At 42.0% G+C, this 17,643-nt stretch overlaps 1 protein-coding gene across 1 annotated transcript in view; it reads right to left on the minus strand.

Moving 5' to 3' along the window:
- Positions 1 to 17,442, minus strand: part of MAP3K5 (mitogen-activated protein kinase kinase kinase 5) — a gene marked incomplete at its 5' end in the record, with an annotated part of 215,481 nt that extends 198,039 nt beyond the window's left edge. The window contains one exon of the mRNA XM_082668935.1: positions 17,019 to 17,442. Within this exon, the coding sequence (XP_082525061.1) occupies positions 17,019 to 17,442 (424 nt within the window). The remainder of the gene's footprint in view (positions 1 to 17,018) is intronic.
- Positions 17,443 to 17,643: the final 201 nt, after the last annotated feature.

The following is a 17,643-nucleotide window of genomic DNA, read 5'->3' on the forward strand; positions in this document are numbered from 1 at the left end:
TACAAGGGAAGGAGCCTGTCTGGTAGTGAGAGCACCTTCAAAGTAATCCAGGGTTTATACCAGTACTGTAGTCAGAGCAGCTCTCCACTCAGGAGTGACTGGAACCTAAGGTGAAGAAAGCCTAAAAAGCAGTCAGAGTTTTTAAAAAATTTGTTTCCAGTGTAGGTTTACGAAGTGAGATGGCACTAAGTAAAAAAGATCTCTTTTAAAGAAAGAATCATTTTTACTTAAAAGTGGCCAGTGTTATATGCAATGAAGTGTTTCAAGTGGCTGAGGAAATAACAAAAGCATTTTTGATCTCAGTTCTTATTCTTTGAGCTTCAAAAACCTATGAAATCCAGCCATTGGAGAGAAAAGAATGAAAAACTTACCTAGCCTGAGCTATCCATTTTCTTAGTGAACACTTTCACCTCCTGAACAAGTCCAACACTTCTGTAAACTGAGTTCCACCAGTAAAGAACACTCAACTTAAGCTGTATCACTGTGAATTCAAATTTATTATCTAAGTTACAGAATTTCACAAGGAAAAGCAACTCTATTTTCAGCTAATTACAATTAGCCAAGAAAACAAGTACATTTACAAAGGGTCACACTCTGAAGTTCTTTCTGGAAGAAGGTGGTTGGGAATTTGTATTCCACGTTCCCCCAGAAACAATGTTAAATAATACTTGAGCCCACAAAGGCTTACTGACCTCATCGTGTCTCTAAGGCATAAACACCGGCAGGACCAGGCAAGGTCCCTTAGCCTGGGAGCAGGGTACACTGCTGCCAGCAGCTGCCTTCTCTTTCTGCTTCTCTCACCAACACACTGGTTTATTTTTTTAAATTATTTTTATTTATCTATTTTTTTAAATTGAAGTATAGTTGATTTATGAAGTTGTGTTAATTTCTGCTGTATAGCAAAGTGATTCAGTTATACATATATATACATCTTTTTTCATATTCTTTTCCATTATGGTTTATCTCAGGATATCGAATACAGTTCCCTGTGCTAGATAGTAGGACCTTGTTGTTTATCCACGCTGTATGTAACAGTTTGCAGCTGTAAAACCCGAACTCCCGGCCCACCCCTCCCCCAGCCCCGCCCCGTTGGCAACCACAAGTCTGTCCTCTAGGTCTGTGAGTCTGTTTCGTAGACGGGTTCATTTGCAACACACTTCTTTAAAAACTACTCTTGGTCATACGCCTCCTGTTGTTCACCAGCAATCACTCAAAGACACTATTCCAGACAACCACCGCCACCTACTCTCCTGAAATTGCTCTGGCAAAAGTTATCAGGGGCTTTCTAATCTCCAAGTCCAGCTATTTCTCTGAAACATCCAACTTTACTGACTTCTGACCTCTTCCTGTCGCTCTCAGCTAGCTCACTCTTTTCCTCTCTCTTCCACTCTCTGAACTTTCCCCCGTCCCTTGTCTTACCTCTTGACCACTTTGCTTTCTCACGAGTTGATGCCTTCCTCTGTCCATCTTTAAATGCTGGTGTTGTCTCTGTTCCACCATAGGCCCTCTTTTTATTCTACCTCTTTCTTTTGGGGAGTCTCACTTATTCTCAGAATTTAAAATGCCTGGCATGTAATAAGTGCTTTCACTGTTATCCTTCAAAACCCAATTCAAATATCATCTTCTATCCAAAGCCTTAGCCAACCTCCTCCACACTCCCCTCTTATGTTCTCAAAGCACTTTAAATAAACTTCTAATATAGCAATTAGCAATCAGCAATCAGCATAGCCTACTCTATTTTTTTTTTTTTTTTTTTTTGCGGTACGCGGGCCTCTCACTGTTGTGGCCTCTCCTGTTGTGGAGCACAGGCTCCCGACGCGCAGGCTCAGCGGCCATAGCTCACGGGCCCAGCCGCTCCGCAGCTTGTGGGATCTTCCCGGACTAGGGCACGAACCCGTGTCCCCTGCATCGGCAGATGGACTCTCAACCACTGCGCCACCAGGGAAGCCCCTACTCTATCTTTATAGCTGGTCTCCTGCACTGGACTGTGAGCCCCTCAACAGAAGGGTTGATTTTCACTGAATTCAGTAAGTGCGGCCACTTCATGATCAAGCACAGATCTATAGGTCAAGTACAGATACAGAAGACCTGGGGGATGTCAAGATCCATAAAATGTGATCTTTGCCACCTAGGAACTTCACTCACACTTAAGTAGAAAAGACAGATATCAAAATCAATTCATAAACACCACTAAGGGAAAATGCAATATTCATTCATTCAATCCATCAATACGTATCAGGTGCCTATTAAGTGCCAAGCACTGTATTAGGTACTAGAGATGCAGGATAAACAAGACAGACAAGGAAAAGAGACATGGAATTATACTTTAACGATCCTTTATAGTACCCGAAACTGCTTCTTCTATGTCAGACCTTTCTAACAAAGGATTTCTCATTATCCTCTAACATTGGACTTGACTTCTTCGGTTGTTCCTTCTTAGTCATTTCCCATATGATGCAACACTTACGGAGTGACAGGTTTTCTTTATATACTCCAAAGAATCAAGTAAACAAATTAAGATGTATTTAATAGTTCTTAAGAGATTATTTTAAGAGATAACAGATAGACTAACATAAACATCAATAAAAAATTACACAGATCTTAAAGAAGGGCTAAAAAATAGAAAGTTAAAGAGTTCCATGATTATTCTTAGCTTAAATAAAAAAGAATGCTAAGCTCCAGCTCATAAATAACTATGCAATATGCTGGATTTAGGAAGGAATTTCCCTGGTGACCACATATTATAGCTCAAATATTGGGCAATACTTTCTTCTGTGGTTAAAGCAGACAATTAAAAGACTTGAGAAGGTAATTCTCATAGACTAAATATAAAGTCATCAGAAGCTCATAGGCCAGTTCAAGTCTTAGGTGGAGCTTTCACAATTTAGACCAGGTAACTGAAAACTGAAAGCAGATTAGGGCCTCGGATTCTCCAATCATAGCTTTTTTTTTTCTCCTTTAATGCTCTTAGAAAATCGTCTCAAATTAAGTTGGCTTATCCTCTGGCACAGAACTCTGTTTAGGGAACATGCTCTTACTCCCCTGGCAAAGAAATAAAGGAGAACCAACCCAAAAAAGTGGAATTTGAAAACAGAAAAATCAGGGCTGCTTCATACATCTGTCTCTGCAAACTTATTCCAACATGTCTAATGATATTTTCATAGGAAAGCACAAACCTATTAAATAGTGGTGGTCTGGGAAAATGTAGGCACGACAACACATAAATATCATAGTACAATTTTGTTCAAAATTCCCAAGCAGTGTCACAACACAGTGGCAATGGCTTTTGTGTGAACAAACTTGCTGCTAAGGATGGTGTCTAGTCCCTCTTGGGCTATTCCAAGATTAACAATGAATGGAAAGAGGTAATAAGAAGAAGATACCAGCCTTGGATAATCAAGAGATTATCAATCACGAAGAATGTTCACTATATATTTAACAAGATGAAACCTGCTTCTTTAATAAAATAGAGTTTTATTAAACGCAGAGTCCTGAGCTCTGAGCAGCTTGGAAATTGTGAAGTAGCAATTTTCCATTACTTATCTCCCTTTCACCAAACAGTGAAAATATGATTCAATGTTGGAGGCAAACCAGAGAGATAGAGCAATATCTTAACTTTGGTTCCAAGTGTATAAGAGATTTGGCTGACACAGAAAAGTGTCACTCTCGTGCTATCAAGGTTTTACCTTCTCCGAGATTTCATAAATGGGCACCGAACGACAGTTATAAATGTAACCATAAAACTACACAGAGGTTACTTGAGCTCAGTCACCTACAATTCTTGTCTGCCTTTTTTCTGACTTCTGTTGCCTTAAACAAAGAATCGAGAACAGGATTCTGTCTGGACTTTTAAACTTTCTGTAAATCCAAGCAAACCAAGCCTTAACCCTGTCATTAATGAACGCTAATGAATATTTACATGTTAGCAGCTTGGAAACGCTCCTGCAATTTACTTCTTCACTAGTCCATCTTTGCATCTAACTCATTTCTTCAAAAGAACCTTAAAAAGTGAGATTTGGAAACATACTATGTTCGTGATAAATATGAACTTTTGTCACTTATACCTTGGTGTGACATAAATCAATCCAAATAAAAACTTATGACCAAGTGCGTCACTCATTTGAATACATGCTATATGGACCAGGAAACACTAACAAAGTACTCCTGGAAATTAAATGTTAAGTCAAAAGCAGAGCTGACTGTGCAAAGATTTCATAATGCTGACAACCCTTAATTTTAGACATTGGAAACAACACAAATGCAGATTTGCAGGTTGACACTAGTAAACACAGCAGGATCAGCCCTTGGGTAACCCACTCATGTGGCATATTTAATGATCAAATAAATGTTCTACACTACTGAGTTATAAAGGAAAGAAGAGTCTAGGACTCTATTAAGAGTCTAGGCTAGCATTTCCTTTCCAACTTTATTTCAGATTTACCAACTGCCAAGTGTACTTTAAGCCCGTAAACTATTGGCAGCACTAAGTTGCTGGGCAAGAAAAGTTAGGCCAACTATTGTCGTAACTCACGTGCAAGCTACAGCATTGTTCTCGAATTTCACTAGATCAAGCCAAGCAACTTACACCCCAACTCTGTTTTGCAACACACACACACACACACACACACACACACACACACACACACACATACATTAGGTTTTAAAGCCAGACTCTGCCACTCTACATAGTCTAGAAATCTTTTCTTACTCTGAGTGTATATAAATAGTAAACAGTAAACTGACCAAGTTAGTTGTTTTTTTTTTTTTTTCTTTTTTTTTTTTTTGCGGTACGCGGGCCTCTCACTGTTGTGGCCTCCCCCGTTGTGGAGCACAGGCTCCGGACGCGCAGGCTCAGCGGCCATGGCTCACGGGCCCAGCCGCTCCGCGGCATGTGGGATCTTCCCGGACCGGGGCACGAACCCGTGTCCCCTGCATCGGCAGGCGGACTCTCAACCACTGCGCCACCAGGGAAGCCCCCAAGAGTTAGTTTTGAAAGGCTAAAATCCGACTATCTAGATCCAAAGATCTGAATTTTCACTGGATCAACCAAAGCTAGTTTCCCAAGACCAATTCCTAAAAATCTAGAAATTGTCTTGGTAGAACTAACATACATCAACTGTATGTATGTGACTCAAAAATAATTAGAGGACTTCCCTGGTGGTGCAGTGGTTAAGAATCCGCCTGCCAAGGCAGGGGACACAGGTCCAAGCCCTGGTCTGGGAAGATCCCACATGCCATGGAGCAACTAAGCCGTGCACCACAACTACTGAGGCTGTGAGCCACAACTACTGAGCCCGCGTGCCTAGAGCCCATGCTCTGAAACAAGAGAAGCCACTGCAATGAGAAGCCTGCGCACCGCAACTAAAGAAAGCCCACATGCAGCATCGAAGACCCAACGCAGACAAAAATAAATAAATAAATATATAAATAAACATTAAAAAAAGAATTAGAAAGGTTACATAAAGTGTACATTCATAATGTTGCTTGGAAAGTTCAAAGGTCGCCCAGATTTCAACCTTAGTCATTTTTATGTATACCATAACACAGATCTGGTTCTGCAAGCATCAACAAGGTATCTAATACGTGTCTGCCATTTAGATTCCATTCTCTAAATGGAATTTTGTTTGTTTGTTTACTATCTTCATTCTTGTCCAGCCACTCAGTAACTTGGCATTCAAGCTGACTATTCTCTGTCAACCAAGGACCATACATAGGCCCCAGGCATTATCAACAAGCAAGTAACACAATTTTATCATGGACTATATGCCTAAGGAATCCTAAACTGATACTACATTGTTGGCATGTTGCAATTACCTAAAATAGCCTCAATTTTTTTCACAAACTGAAAGGATTAATACAAGAGAATTTAAATACAGATCAAATTCCACTACTGTAGAAACAGTATATAAGAAAAAAGATTCTAAGTCTCAAGTAATAGCTCCACTTGTTTCTATGAGTCATTATATAAAAAAATTCTTCCTTGAAGTCAATTTAATAGATTTTGTCAAAATTTATAAAAGACCTTAAAGGTTTTTAATAAAATCTGGGTATTTATTTAAATAATTTTGGAACATGATACTGATTTCATATAAAAATAAAGTGAAGAGCCTAACACGTAGTTTACAGGTGTGTAAGATTATTATTTTCAATGCATTTTCACATCTGTTATAGCAGTAATGAACATTGTTCTCATGTGTCCAGTTTAATGAAATCATCCATATTGTGAAGTCCTTAAAAAAATTTCCTTGGATGTTTCACTTATTCACTACTTAGAGCATCACCTTGCATGTGGTAGGCTCCCAATAATTATTTATTAAATTGTTGAATTCAATGGGCAGACTGTAAGACCATAAAAGGCAGAAATTGCACTCTTAACATAATTCTGTGCAGACCTTAGGAAGAAATCTTGCAGATTTTAAGTAGTCAACAAATGTCTACTGATGAGAAGACTGTAATTTAAATGTTCTCAAACAGAAGATTTATTTCTAGCAGACAGGAGAGCATAATTATAAATGAACAGATTCTGGGATCAGACAGTCTTAGGTTCAAAACTTGGTTCTACCAAGTGGCACTGGGAAAGTGGATAACTCTGCAGGGTCTCAGTTTCCCCATGTGTGAAACTGATCCACTGGTATTATCTGCCTCATAAAGACTAAATAAGTTCAGGCATGTAGAGTGACTGGCACGGCACCTGGCACTCAGTAACACATGGTGTTCATTTGCGTATGACTTGCCTTAAATTACAAGATCAAAGTAACATATTTGGTGTGTGGAGTCTTAGAGCAATTTGCCAGCCCTCTAAAATATTATATGCATTTTTTCCCTCCAAAAAATAAACCTGTTTGGAGTGATCTAGACTACTGAAGTTCCTGTTAGTAATGATGATTTCCTAGTATATGAATGAAGCTGGGTTTGCAGACACTGCAAGCAACACACTGGTGTATTTCTGACTTGTTTCTGGTCAAGGCACCCTCTGGGAACTATCTGATTTAAAAAAAAAAAAAAGCACCTTTGACTGTCTTTCTAGTGATAAAACCATTTTATAATGCTTTTGGGATAAACGTTAAGTTGTATAAAACTGATAGTAATGCAAATAATACTTGTCCACAGCGATACAAATGAATATTCTTTGGTAGAGATACAATTGATTTCCACCTTATAGAATAGATGACTCCAACATTTATACTTATAGACTTGCCTTACAAGAACACTCTATGACATAAATCACAGCAAGATCCTTTTTGACCCACCTCCTAGAGAAATGGAAATAAAATCAAAAATAAACAAATGGGACCTAATGAAACTTAAAGGCTTTTGCACAGCAAAGGAAACCATAAACAACACCAAAAGACAACCCTCAGAATGGGAGAAAATGAAGCAACTGACAAAGGATTAATCTCCAAAATTTATAAGCAGCTCATGCAGTTCAATAACAAAAAAACAAGCAACCCAATCCAAAAATGGGCAGAAGACCTAAATAGACATTTCTCCAAAGAAGACATACAGATTGCCAACAAACACATGAAAGAATGCTCAACATCATTAATCATTAGAGAAATGCAAATCAAAACTACAGTGAGATATCATCTCACGCCGGTCAGAATGGCCATCATCAAAAAATCTAGAGACAATAAATGCTGGAGAGGGTGTGGAGAAAAGGGAACACTCTTGCACTATTGGTGGGAAGGTAAATTGATACAGCCACTATGGAGAACAATATGGAGGTTCCTTAAAAAACTAAAAATAGAACTACCATACGACCCAGCAATCCCACTACTGGGCATATACCCTGAGAAAACCATAATTCAAAAAGAGTCATGTACCAAAATGTTCATTGCAGCTCTGTTTACAATAGCCAGGACATGGAAGCAATTTAAGTGTCCATCAACAGATGAATGGATAAAGAAGATGTGGCACATATATACAATGGAATATTACTCAACCGTAAAAAGAAACAAAATTGAGTTACTTGTAGTGAGGTGGATGGACCTGGAGTCTGTCATACAGAGTGAAGTAAGTCAGAAAGAGAAAAACAAATACCATATGCTAACACATATATATGGAATCTAAAAAGAAAAAAATGTCATGAAGAGCCTAGGGTTAGGACGGGAATAAAGACACAGACCTACTAGAGCATGAACTTGAGGATATGGGGAGGGGGAAGGGTAAGCTGTGACAAAGTGAGAGAGAGGCATGGACATATATACACTACCAAACATAGGGTGGATAGCTAGTGGGAAGCAGCCGCATGGCACAGGGAGATCAGCTAGGGGGTTTGTGACCACCTAGAGGGGTGGGATAGGGAGGGTGAGAGGGAGGGAGATGCAAGAGGGAAGAGATATGGGAACATATGTATATGTATAACTGATTCACTTTGTTGTAAAGCAGAAACTAACACACCATTGTAAAGCAATTATACTCCAATAAAGATGTTAAAAAAAAAAAAAAAAGAATTGCCTTACAGTACATTAGCAGTTTGGCATCTATCAGTAATTTCATTGCAGCATTCCTGATTGTGTGCGTGCGCGTGTGTGTGTGTGTGTGTATGTGTGTGTAGTATCTGCTCTTCAAATTATCCTTTGAACCAATTTTATTATCTTACTGGTTTTTTCATGGTTTTCTCTGTAGTATACTGGGGAAAAGCCTGGATTATTTGGGATTCAGAAGAGGTGAGTTCGACTTCCTACTCAACCAGTCGATTTATTCTGGCCAAGTCAAATACCCTTCTCCAAGGAGGAGTTGCCTCAACTGTGAAAGACAGAGGACTACACTGCCACATCTATTTGTTTTCTGAAGCAAGTAAGATAATCAAAAGAGGACTCCATTGCATAGAACAATATACATTTACATTATCATTCTGATTTAGCCACATAAAATCACCTACGCCCCAGTGTGACCCAACTATAAACTGGAAAACACCTAGTTGGAGGTAAAAGCCGCTGTGGCCCCTGGACAGCAGGAATCACACTCCTGGTCCTGGGTTGCCTTGGCTCTAAGCTGATACTTGTCACAATGAACTTATTAGAAAACTTGAATGTGATATCAAGAGGTATTTGACATGTAATAGCCTGGGTTTCCTTAATTCTTTGGGGATGATTTTTAAATAAGAAATAGGGGTAACTTAGATTTTGAAAGGAGAGAGAATTCTCTGGCTTAGGCAAATACCTGGTTTTATATGGTTTGGAGTCAGTGGTCAGATGGCCTGACATCCACTGATAATTCACTAGAGTAGTTCTCCTCCATGTTTCCGTTTCTTAAGAGTTCTTAGAAGAGACTAAAAGTATTGGAAAATACTAATGTAATTGGTCACAACCTCTTTTAAAGCCTTGCTGTACAAAGAAATATAACTTCCTTCCTGCATGAATCATATACCAAAGGCAATTGCTTTGCCCATTGTTGATTACCTACTGTAACAGAAATGGTTTGCTTGTGGAATGTTTACTGTTACCTTGTGCAACTTCTGAAGCATTCAAGTTACACAGATCCGCTCTGCTAGGATTTTCAGTAGAAGACACTGTTAACATTTAAATTTTTTCTCCTCTCTTCTGTGTCCCCCTAAGAAAACTGCCACAATGTAGCCTGGGTTCTGTATCTTTTAGTTTTTATGTTTTCTTTTGGAAAAAAACAAAATTACAAAATAAAAAACATAAGATGTAAGTACTCACTTTCCAACTTTTTTGGAATAATTAGACAAGACTTTAAAAATCAGCTTTGTCTCATAGCGTCTCTCCTTCGCCAATAATCTGACACATATTTTGATGAGTTTCTTTTTTTTTTAAATAAATAAAGTTATTTATTTATTTATTTTTGGCCACGTTGGGTCTTTGTTACTGTGCGCACATTTTCTCTAGTTGCAGCGAGCGGGGGCTACCCTTTGTTGCTGTGCGCAGGCTTCTCATTGCAGTGGCTTCTCCTGTTGCGGAGCACGGGCCCTAGGCGCGCGGGCTTCAGTAGTTGCGGCACGTGGGCTCAGTAGTTGTGGTTCACGGGCTCTAGAGCACAGGCTCAGCAGCTGTGGCGCACGGGCCCAGCTGCTCTGCAGCACGTGGGATCCTCCCAGACCAGGGCTCGAACCCGTAACCCCTGCATTGGCAGGCGGATTCTCAACTATTGCGCCACCAGGGAAGCCCTTGATGAGTTTCTTAAGTCAACATCTCCAGCCAGAGATAAAAGCCAATATATTAAAGCAATGAAAGAAGTCAACATATTAGAATCACCAGTGGATTTTAAAATAAATTATAATTTTGCTTTGCTTTCCTATTTTTCTTTTATGACACTAATAAAATTTGCAAATCTAATTTTGCTCCCTGAAAATAAGGGGTAGCTTTCTTAAACAGCCAGTTTCCCCACATATCTATATCCAGTTTATGGGACAGTGAGGCTGTTTTCTCAAGATATACCTTTCCCAAGGCTGTTGGTTACCGGTTTCTTCCTGATACTCACACAGCTGTAGTTCCTGCAACACTGCCCACTCCCACCTCATTTACTATAGTCTCAACTCTCACCTTGCCTCAGGCAGAGCGGAGTGCTGTTTGAAGGGTCCGCTTAGGGCAACTACTTGCAAAGCAAAACCAGTTGGTACCTGTTGGTGGAAACTCGCACATTCACTGGGCTTTGTGCTTGTCAACCTCCCACTGCTCCACAAAGAAGCAGTGAACCAATTTTATCCTGCAAACCAGAAACAGGAACTGAACGGGCCTCTAACCAGGCCTCCAAAACAGGAAGCAAGGGACAGTCCCTGCAGCCACCAGAGGGGAACTGACTTGTAGCAGAGAACTCCCAGAAGGCTGGCACCAGCCACGGCCACTGGTGAGACAAGGCCAAGTTGTGAGCCTATAATTAGGCTTCACCTAGAGGTGGAACCAACTTGAACTATCAACTGATGAACATAGGAAGCAGACAAAAGGCAACCAAACTGAAACAAGAAACCAGGATCCCAGGAGCCTGGGAAGCAGGACCAGTGGGGACAAGCTGCAGTTGACTATCTGGGATGAGAAATGGGTGCTCTAAAAACAAATGTTATTTTTGTGCTTTGGAGTTTTGTTTTTCGTTTTGCTTTTTTCCAATTTTCTAGTAAAGCTCTTTTTGGAAAATTTTAACTTTGCCTCCAAGAAAGCAAGAGGAAGCACAGTGTTCTGAGCTCACAGGAGGCAGGCAATGATATGCCAGCAAAAAGTCAACAACCCAGAGAAAAACCATGAGTGGGCCTCTACTGGGATATTTTTTTAATCCCTTCCTAAACTAGACTTTTTCTTTATGAGTTTGCCTATGTTTGCTCTTTTGATAATTTTGCTAAGGCTTGTTTCTTGGGTGAAGAAGCAGTGATGAGGTAGGAAGGGGCTATAAGGTGGTTTAGACTAGAGGTTCTCAAACACTGCTCTGTTAATTGGCACGATAAAGTTTTCATCCATCATGGTGAAATGGGAAAAAGAATAATAAATAATGCGTTTTTCCACACATTTACTGTATGCAAAAAGCTATTATTTAAGGTTATGCCTTCCCTAATTCAACATAAAAAAATGTGTTTTCTTTTTAAGAAGTCATGGCAGTAGCTGGCTGGTTGTCAAGTTTTCTTTTTCTCTCTTTATAATACACTTACCTGGGAAGATAAAATGTTGACAAACTCATGTCAGTCTTCAATTTTTTTAAACCGGTTCATGGGAACCAATATTTAGGAAATACTGACGCCACCCAAGTATACTTCTCCCTCCAAGTATATGAGACAGTATATAAGAAAGCCTCACTGCAGTTAAAAGTAGAAAATGCAGAAGTGGGCTGGAAGATTCTCAGGAACTTCTCAGTCTGAGATAGACAGGAGACAAAGGTTATGTTTGCTTTTGTTTTGTTATCAAATAAGACTGGAAGTCCTAAGGAGCTGTGCTGGAAGCAAGTGGAACCAAACCCAGAAAGTTCAGATGCCTGTCCAGTGACATGGCCCAAATGGGTGACTTTTATCACAAACCCAAGTAAGGCGGGAACACTATAGAGATGAAAATATAAAGGCTAAGTTCTTAAAATTTCAGCCTCCATGTGTTTCCTTCCTGTTACCCACTGTTGCTAATGGGTGAAAGGCTGAGTAAGAGATTGCAATACAGAGAGCCTGCCTAAGAGAAAGGCCAGGAGAAGTTCTGGCTAGGGGCAAGGAAAGGGGAAGCAGGCAGCCATCCACTCCTGAGCCCCCCGAGAGGGAGTGAGGTGGCCTTGAGCAGAGCACTGTCCCTGGGTCTTACATCAGCTGGAAGTCAAGCCCCATAAATAGGTTTGGAGGGGACGAAGGTGAAAGTGTTTACGGATCCCCTGCCGTATCACTTCCTCCTTCGCTGAGCATCCTTCCTCCTCAGTCCCTGCCCAGGCTTCCTCCTCTCCCTAAAGCCACCCAATCCTTCCTTTGTCCCCTGCCTCAGCAGAGCCCCTCTTCTCAACACCACCAATCCAAAGTGATGCTCGTACATTCAGCCAGGATGCTACCAGAAGCTAGATGAACGCAAAAGTTCCTGATTCTAGCACAGGGAAAGATGTATTCAAAGTCCCAGTTTCAGGACTTCCCTGGTGGCGCAGTGGTTAAGAATCTGCTTGCCAATGCAGGAGACACGGGTTCGAGCCCTGGTCTGGGAAGATCCCACATGCTGTGGAGCAACTAAGCCCGTGCGCCACAACTACTGAGCCTGAGCTCTAGAGCCCGCGAACCACAACTACTGCACCCTCGTGCCACAACTACTGAAGCCCACGTGCCTAGAGCCTGTGCTCCGCAACAAGAGAAGCCACCGCAATGAGAAGCCCGCGCACCACAACGAAGAGTAGTCCCGCTCACCACAACCAGAGAAAGCCCACGCGCAGCAACGAAGACCCAACGCAGCCAAAAATAAGTTAAATAATTAATTGTTTAAAAAAGTCCCAGTTTTAGGTTGGCAGGAACATAATTTCCTGAATGTTTAAACAGATAAATGGGGTTCACACTTCAAGTACACTGAATTAACAAGGCTTCTTATAGTCTAGTCCCAAATTTAACCACCATCTATAATACTATTTCTAAGAAAAAGTGTGCTCCTGGATCTAAGCAGCAACCTTGAATCATTTAGCCTGAATAAACGAATATAACTTCTTTATGGTTCAGTTTTTCCATAAGCAAAGCAGGGGAATAACAAAGCCTATACCAGCCATACTTCACAAAACTAATGTTCATTTTTTTAAAAATGTTGAGACCCTGCCAGTTGGGGTCTGTCTACCTGAATGGAATAGTTCTGCATCACTAACATCTGTATCGCTGACATATCTTAGCTTTCACAGAAATTTACTGCCTGCAATGCAGGGAGCTGGGAAGGGGTGTTGTTAGCCTGGCAACTGCCATCTCTGAGTGACAGTATTGTATGTGTAAGTACAATGAATTTTCATAAAATCTTTGATAGAACATTAGTTTCCTCTCAGAACGGGAATGAAAGAGAGAATGACAAGTGTAGTCAAAGAACAAACTCGATTACAGTTGAACGATAATCAAATAGGGAAAAATCAGTGAAAACCTTTAACTGCAATCTATCCTTTAGAAAGATACCAGTACACAAAGATAGCGGAAGCTTCTAAAAATGTAACCAAGCTTTAAGTTCTTATTCATTCCATTAAGCTGAGCTGTTCGAACACCAACATTCCCTTTGAAATGTTGAGGCCCTTGTTAAGTCCCTCTTGCTTACCATTCTATTGCAGATTGGGGTCACCTCTGAACCCCACTCCCCAGTTTGATTCTAGAGGCTATTTCCTGGAAGCCCAAGGCATTCCGTGTAGACCCTCACAACCAGGACATGAATCTGCGCTTCTCACGGACCCTGATCTCCTGGAGGTGGCAACATGCTAGATATTAATACAAGCAGTTCATTCATCTCTGTGGACTGAAGTGATTCATTTTTTAATCAATACTGTCACAATTTTAAGGTTCAGAATTTGAGGGCTGGAAGGAATCTTAGAACCCAATTATTACAACCCTTCTCTGAGATTTTAAATTACTTGCTCCAAATTAGAGAAGAACCAGGACCAGATCTAGATGTTGAAACTCTTGTTCCAATGCTCTGTCCCCGCACACCCTGCTGCCTTCCCTTTTCAAACTCACAGGATTACATGAGGGAATCTTAGAAATTTTCTTCAATCTCCCCCTCTACTTCCATCCTTGGTCAGTTTTATAGGCCGCTGAAGGAGACAAAGGGCCTCACTCACAATTATGTGGTCCAGAGCAGAGCCAGGATGAAAACTCAGATGGAACTTGAGGGATGATGTTCTTTCCACTATATCATAATGGTTCAACTTTCGAGCGGAGGTAGTGGATGTAGAGCAATGGTCAGCATGGGGCCAAAACCTTGCCAGGCCTGTTTTTGTAAGGCCTGCAAGCTAAGATTGGTTTTTCCATTTTTAAATGGTTGGGGGAAGAACATCAAAAAAGAATAATACTTTGTGAATTACATGAAATTTAAATTTCAGTGTCCATTAACAAAGTTTTACTGGAATACAGCCACGATGATTTGTTTAGGTCCTCCTGAGTAATACCTGCAGAGTTGACGAGTTGTGAGAGACACCTCCTGCAAAGTCTAAAATGTTTATGCCATCTGGCCCTTTACAGAAAAATCTGCTGAACCCTGGTAGAGGACGAGCAAGCACTCTCTTAGAAATCAGAAGTCAAGTTCTACTACTATCTAACTTGGCCGCCCTCAGTTTAGAAAAACAAAGGGTTTGGACAAAACTGATACCATCCTTATTCGGTCACATCTTCAACATCTTCATGCTGAATGAGGAAGCTCAGAGATCATGTCACAGGCAGGGGTGAAACTGGGGCCTGCCCAGGTTGAACAAAGCAGTGGGATGGGACAGAGCTGGCCCGGAAACACTGGTTTTCCTAGAGCGTGTCCTCCTCCCCACTATTCCACATTGCACCAAGATGGCTCATAAGGTCCCTGCCAGCTCTCTGCCACATGAGTTTGATGCTTCCCTCTCTTGATTCTGAGAGTAAATTAGCCCAGCTAAATGCAGATAGCAAGGGCGAAGCCGGACTTTTTAGAATCAGGCACCCAAAGTGAAATCCTCCATTAACCAGTTGTTACCTATGACCTTGGGCCAGTGATGGACCCCTTGGTTTTCTCATCTAAGAAGGATGCTAAGTACTTTCTTACAGGCTTGTTTGGAGGATTAAATGAGATACATTTCAAATGTCTGGTCCCTTCTAATCTTTCTCTCTCCCTTTCCCAGAGACAGTATTTGGAGAATAAACAGTACGTGAGCCTTGTTAGGAAACTCTTGCAAATTAGCTTAGAATTTAAGATTACTTTTATAAAAAATACCCAATCTATCAATGCAATAAAAACAGACTTATTATTTCACTGGGTGTTTTCCTCACATACCTTTCAGTTCTTTGAAACTTCTTCTAAATTATAATCCAAAAATAAAAGTGCTGTAATTTTTAGAAAAGTTATATTTCTTGTTTAGAAAAGCAAGCCACACAAAGAACCAACCTAAAATATATTATACTCATGTCCAGTTATGAAGACCAAGACTGTAAAATACACCCGAACCAAAGTCCTAGTTTATTTAGTCTGGCTTCCTTAACATGAAGTTCTTCTTGTTCTTAAAATATTCAGCTTTGGCTGAATTCCAAGACAGACACAAGCCTACTTCAGGTGTTTTGAAAGACTGAAGAGAATTAGAACTGGAAACAAGATTGGATTATAAAACCTTCTATGTGATCACAAATGCAAGAACCTTATTGCTTGAAACCACCATTAAATCAAATTTTATGCCCCCACTTATAAAAAAAATAAATACGTATATATCCTCAACATTGGTTGTACAGGGTGCTAAAGGTTAATTTCAATAACATGCTTTCATCCCTAACATTTGCTAACAGATAGCAAATTGCTGCAGTCACTTGAATTGCAGTGACACTTTCTGAAATCTGTAATAGGTTGAAAAGATTTTTTTTTCATGAATTATTCTAGCAACCACTTTAATGGGCACACTTTAATGGCCAATCTAATCTTAGTTATTAAAATAGCATATCAGTGTTTTAAACAATGTTAAAATTATATACTTTCCAGGGGCTTCCCTGGTGACGCAGTGGTTGAGAGTCCGCCTGCCGATGCAGGGGACACGGGTTTGTGCCCCGGTCCAGGAAGATCCCACGTGCCGCGGAGCAGCTGGGCCCATGAGCCATGGCCGCTGAGCCTGCGCATCCGGAGCCTGTGCTCCGCAACGGGAGAGGCCACAACAGTGAGAGGCCCGCGTACCACAAAAAACAAAACAAACAAACAAACAAACAAAAAATTATATACTTTCCAGCCCATCAGGGCATATGGAGTAATAAAAAACAGGCCTTGGTTCTTTCACCAAAATCCTAACAAAGATATCATACAAGTTTAGTGTAAATTACAAAGTTGCTTTTGGAAGTAATTACTTGAAACTTCAAACTGGTAAGAGATGGGAAATCAAACCACTAAACTTAAGGTTAAGGGAGCTGGGAAGATCATGACATAACATGCAAATTCATACAGATCCACTCTGCCTGCAGCTGGCTGAGTGGCAGAAGTCATGATTTCTGTACTCTCAAAAGTACACAGAAAAAATGAGGACATCATCTAAAACAGGCACAGGTATATACAGAAGGAAAATGTGGGCCAAACCTAACAGAACAGAAACCAAAACACTAAATGTAGAAAAGGCTGACTGGGGCAAATATCTCGCAATGCACGAGATCAGAAGTTCTTTAAGAGGACCACACGCACCCCGGGCTCCTGGTGGCTGGGCAGTCAGACTCTCGCACAAATACACTCTCCCCAGAGCTGCGAGAGGCCGCCCGGAGCAGTCACGCAGCGCGGCTCGCTGCCTCTAAGATGGGGCAAGAAGTAAATAAGTAGGAAGCACGATTGCTGCCCAGAAATTGTTTTTTCCTGCCCAGGAAAGAAAACAAAAAACATTTTTCCCCCTGCGGTGGCCTGGGAAAAAGTGAACCCTGACCGCGGCGGATGGGGAAGGGGTTGCACACGCACCTGCATTGTAAAAACGGTCCAACACCGCAGTTTCCCCAAAGTCCAGTTTCCCGAAATGCAGGGTCTCCAGGGTGGCGCCCACCGTCTCGCACGCCTGCCGCAGGCACTGCAGGGCCTCGCTCTCGGCCACCACCAGCTGCCCCTGGCTCGCTTCGTTGATGACATATGCCACCGTGGTCCGTCGGCCTCCTCCGCCACCAGAGTTGCCCCGGCACCGGGTGGCGCTGCTCCCGGGGGTGGCACTGGGACACGCAACACCAGGGGCGGCGGCACTCTCCATGTTCCAGAAGCTGCCCGGTGGCGGCGGCGGCAGCTGGTTCTCCTCGCCCTCGGCGGCCGCCGCCGCTCCTCCCCTCCGGTAGCTGCCGCCCTCGGCCAAGGGTGGCACAGAGAAAGTGATGCCCTCGCCCGCCTCCGCGCTCATCTCTCCTGGCCGGGCTGCAGTGGCGGCGGCGTCCCCCGCCCAGCCGCACCGTCTGGCCAGCCACAGCTCGGGGCTGCTCCGCGCGCGCCGGGCTAAGCAGCTGCCATCCCGTGTCGCGCCGCGCCGCCGCCTCCTCTCCGGCGCCCTCTCCCCCGAAGGGACGCCGCTGCCCGGCGGCGGCTCGCCCCTCCTCGGCGCCTC

Source organism: Grampus griseus (assembly GCF_964374135.1).
Source record: "Grampus griseus genome assembly, chromosome: 13".
In the NCBI taxonomy this organism is placed as follows: domain Eukaryota; kingdom Metazoa; phylum Chordata; class Mammalia; order Artiodactyla; family Delphinidae; genus Grampus; species Grampus griseus.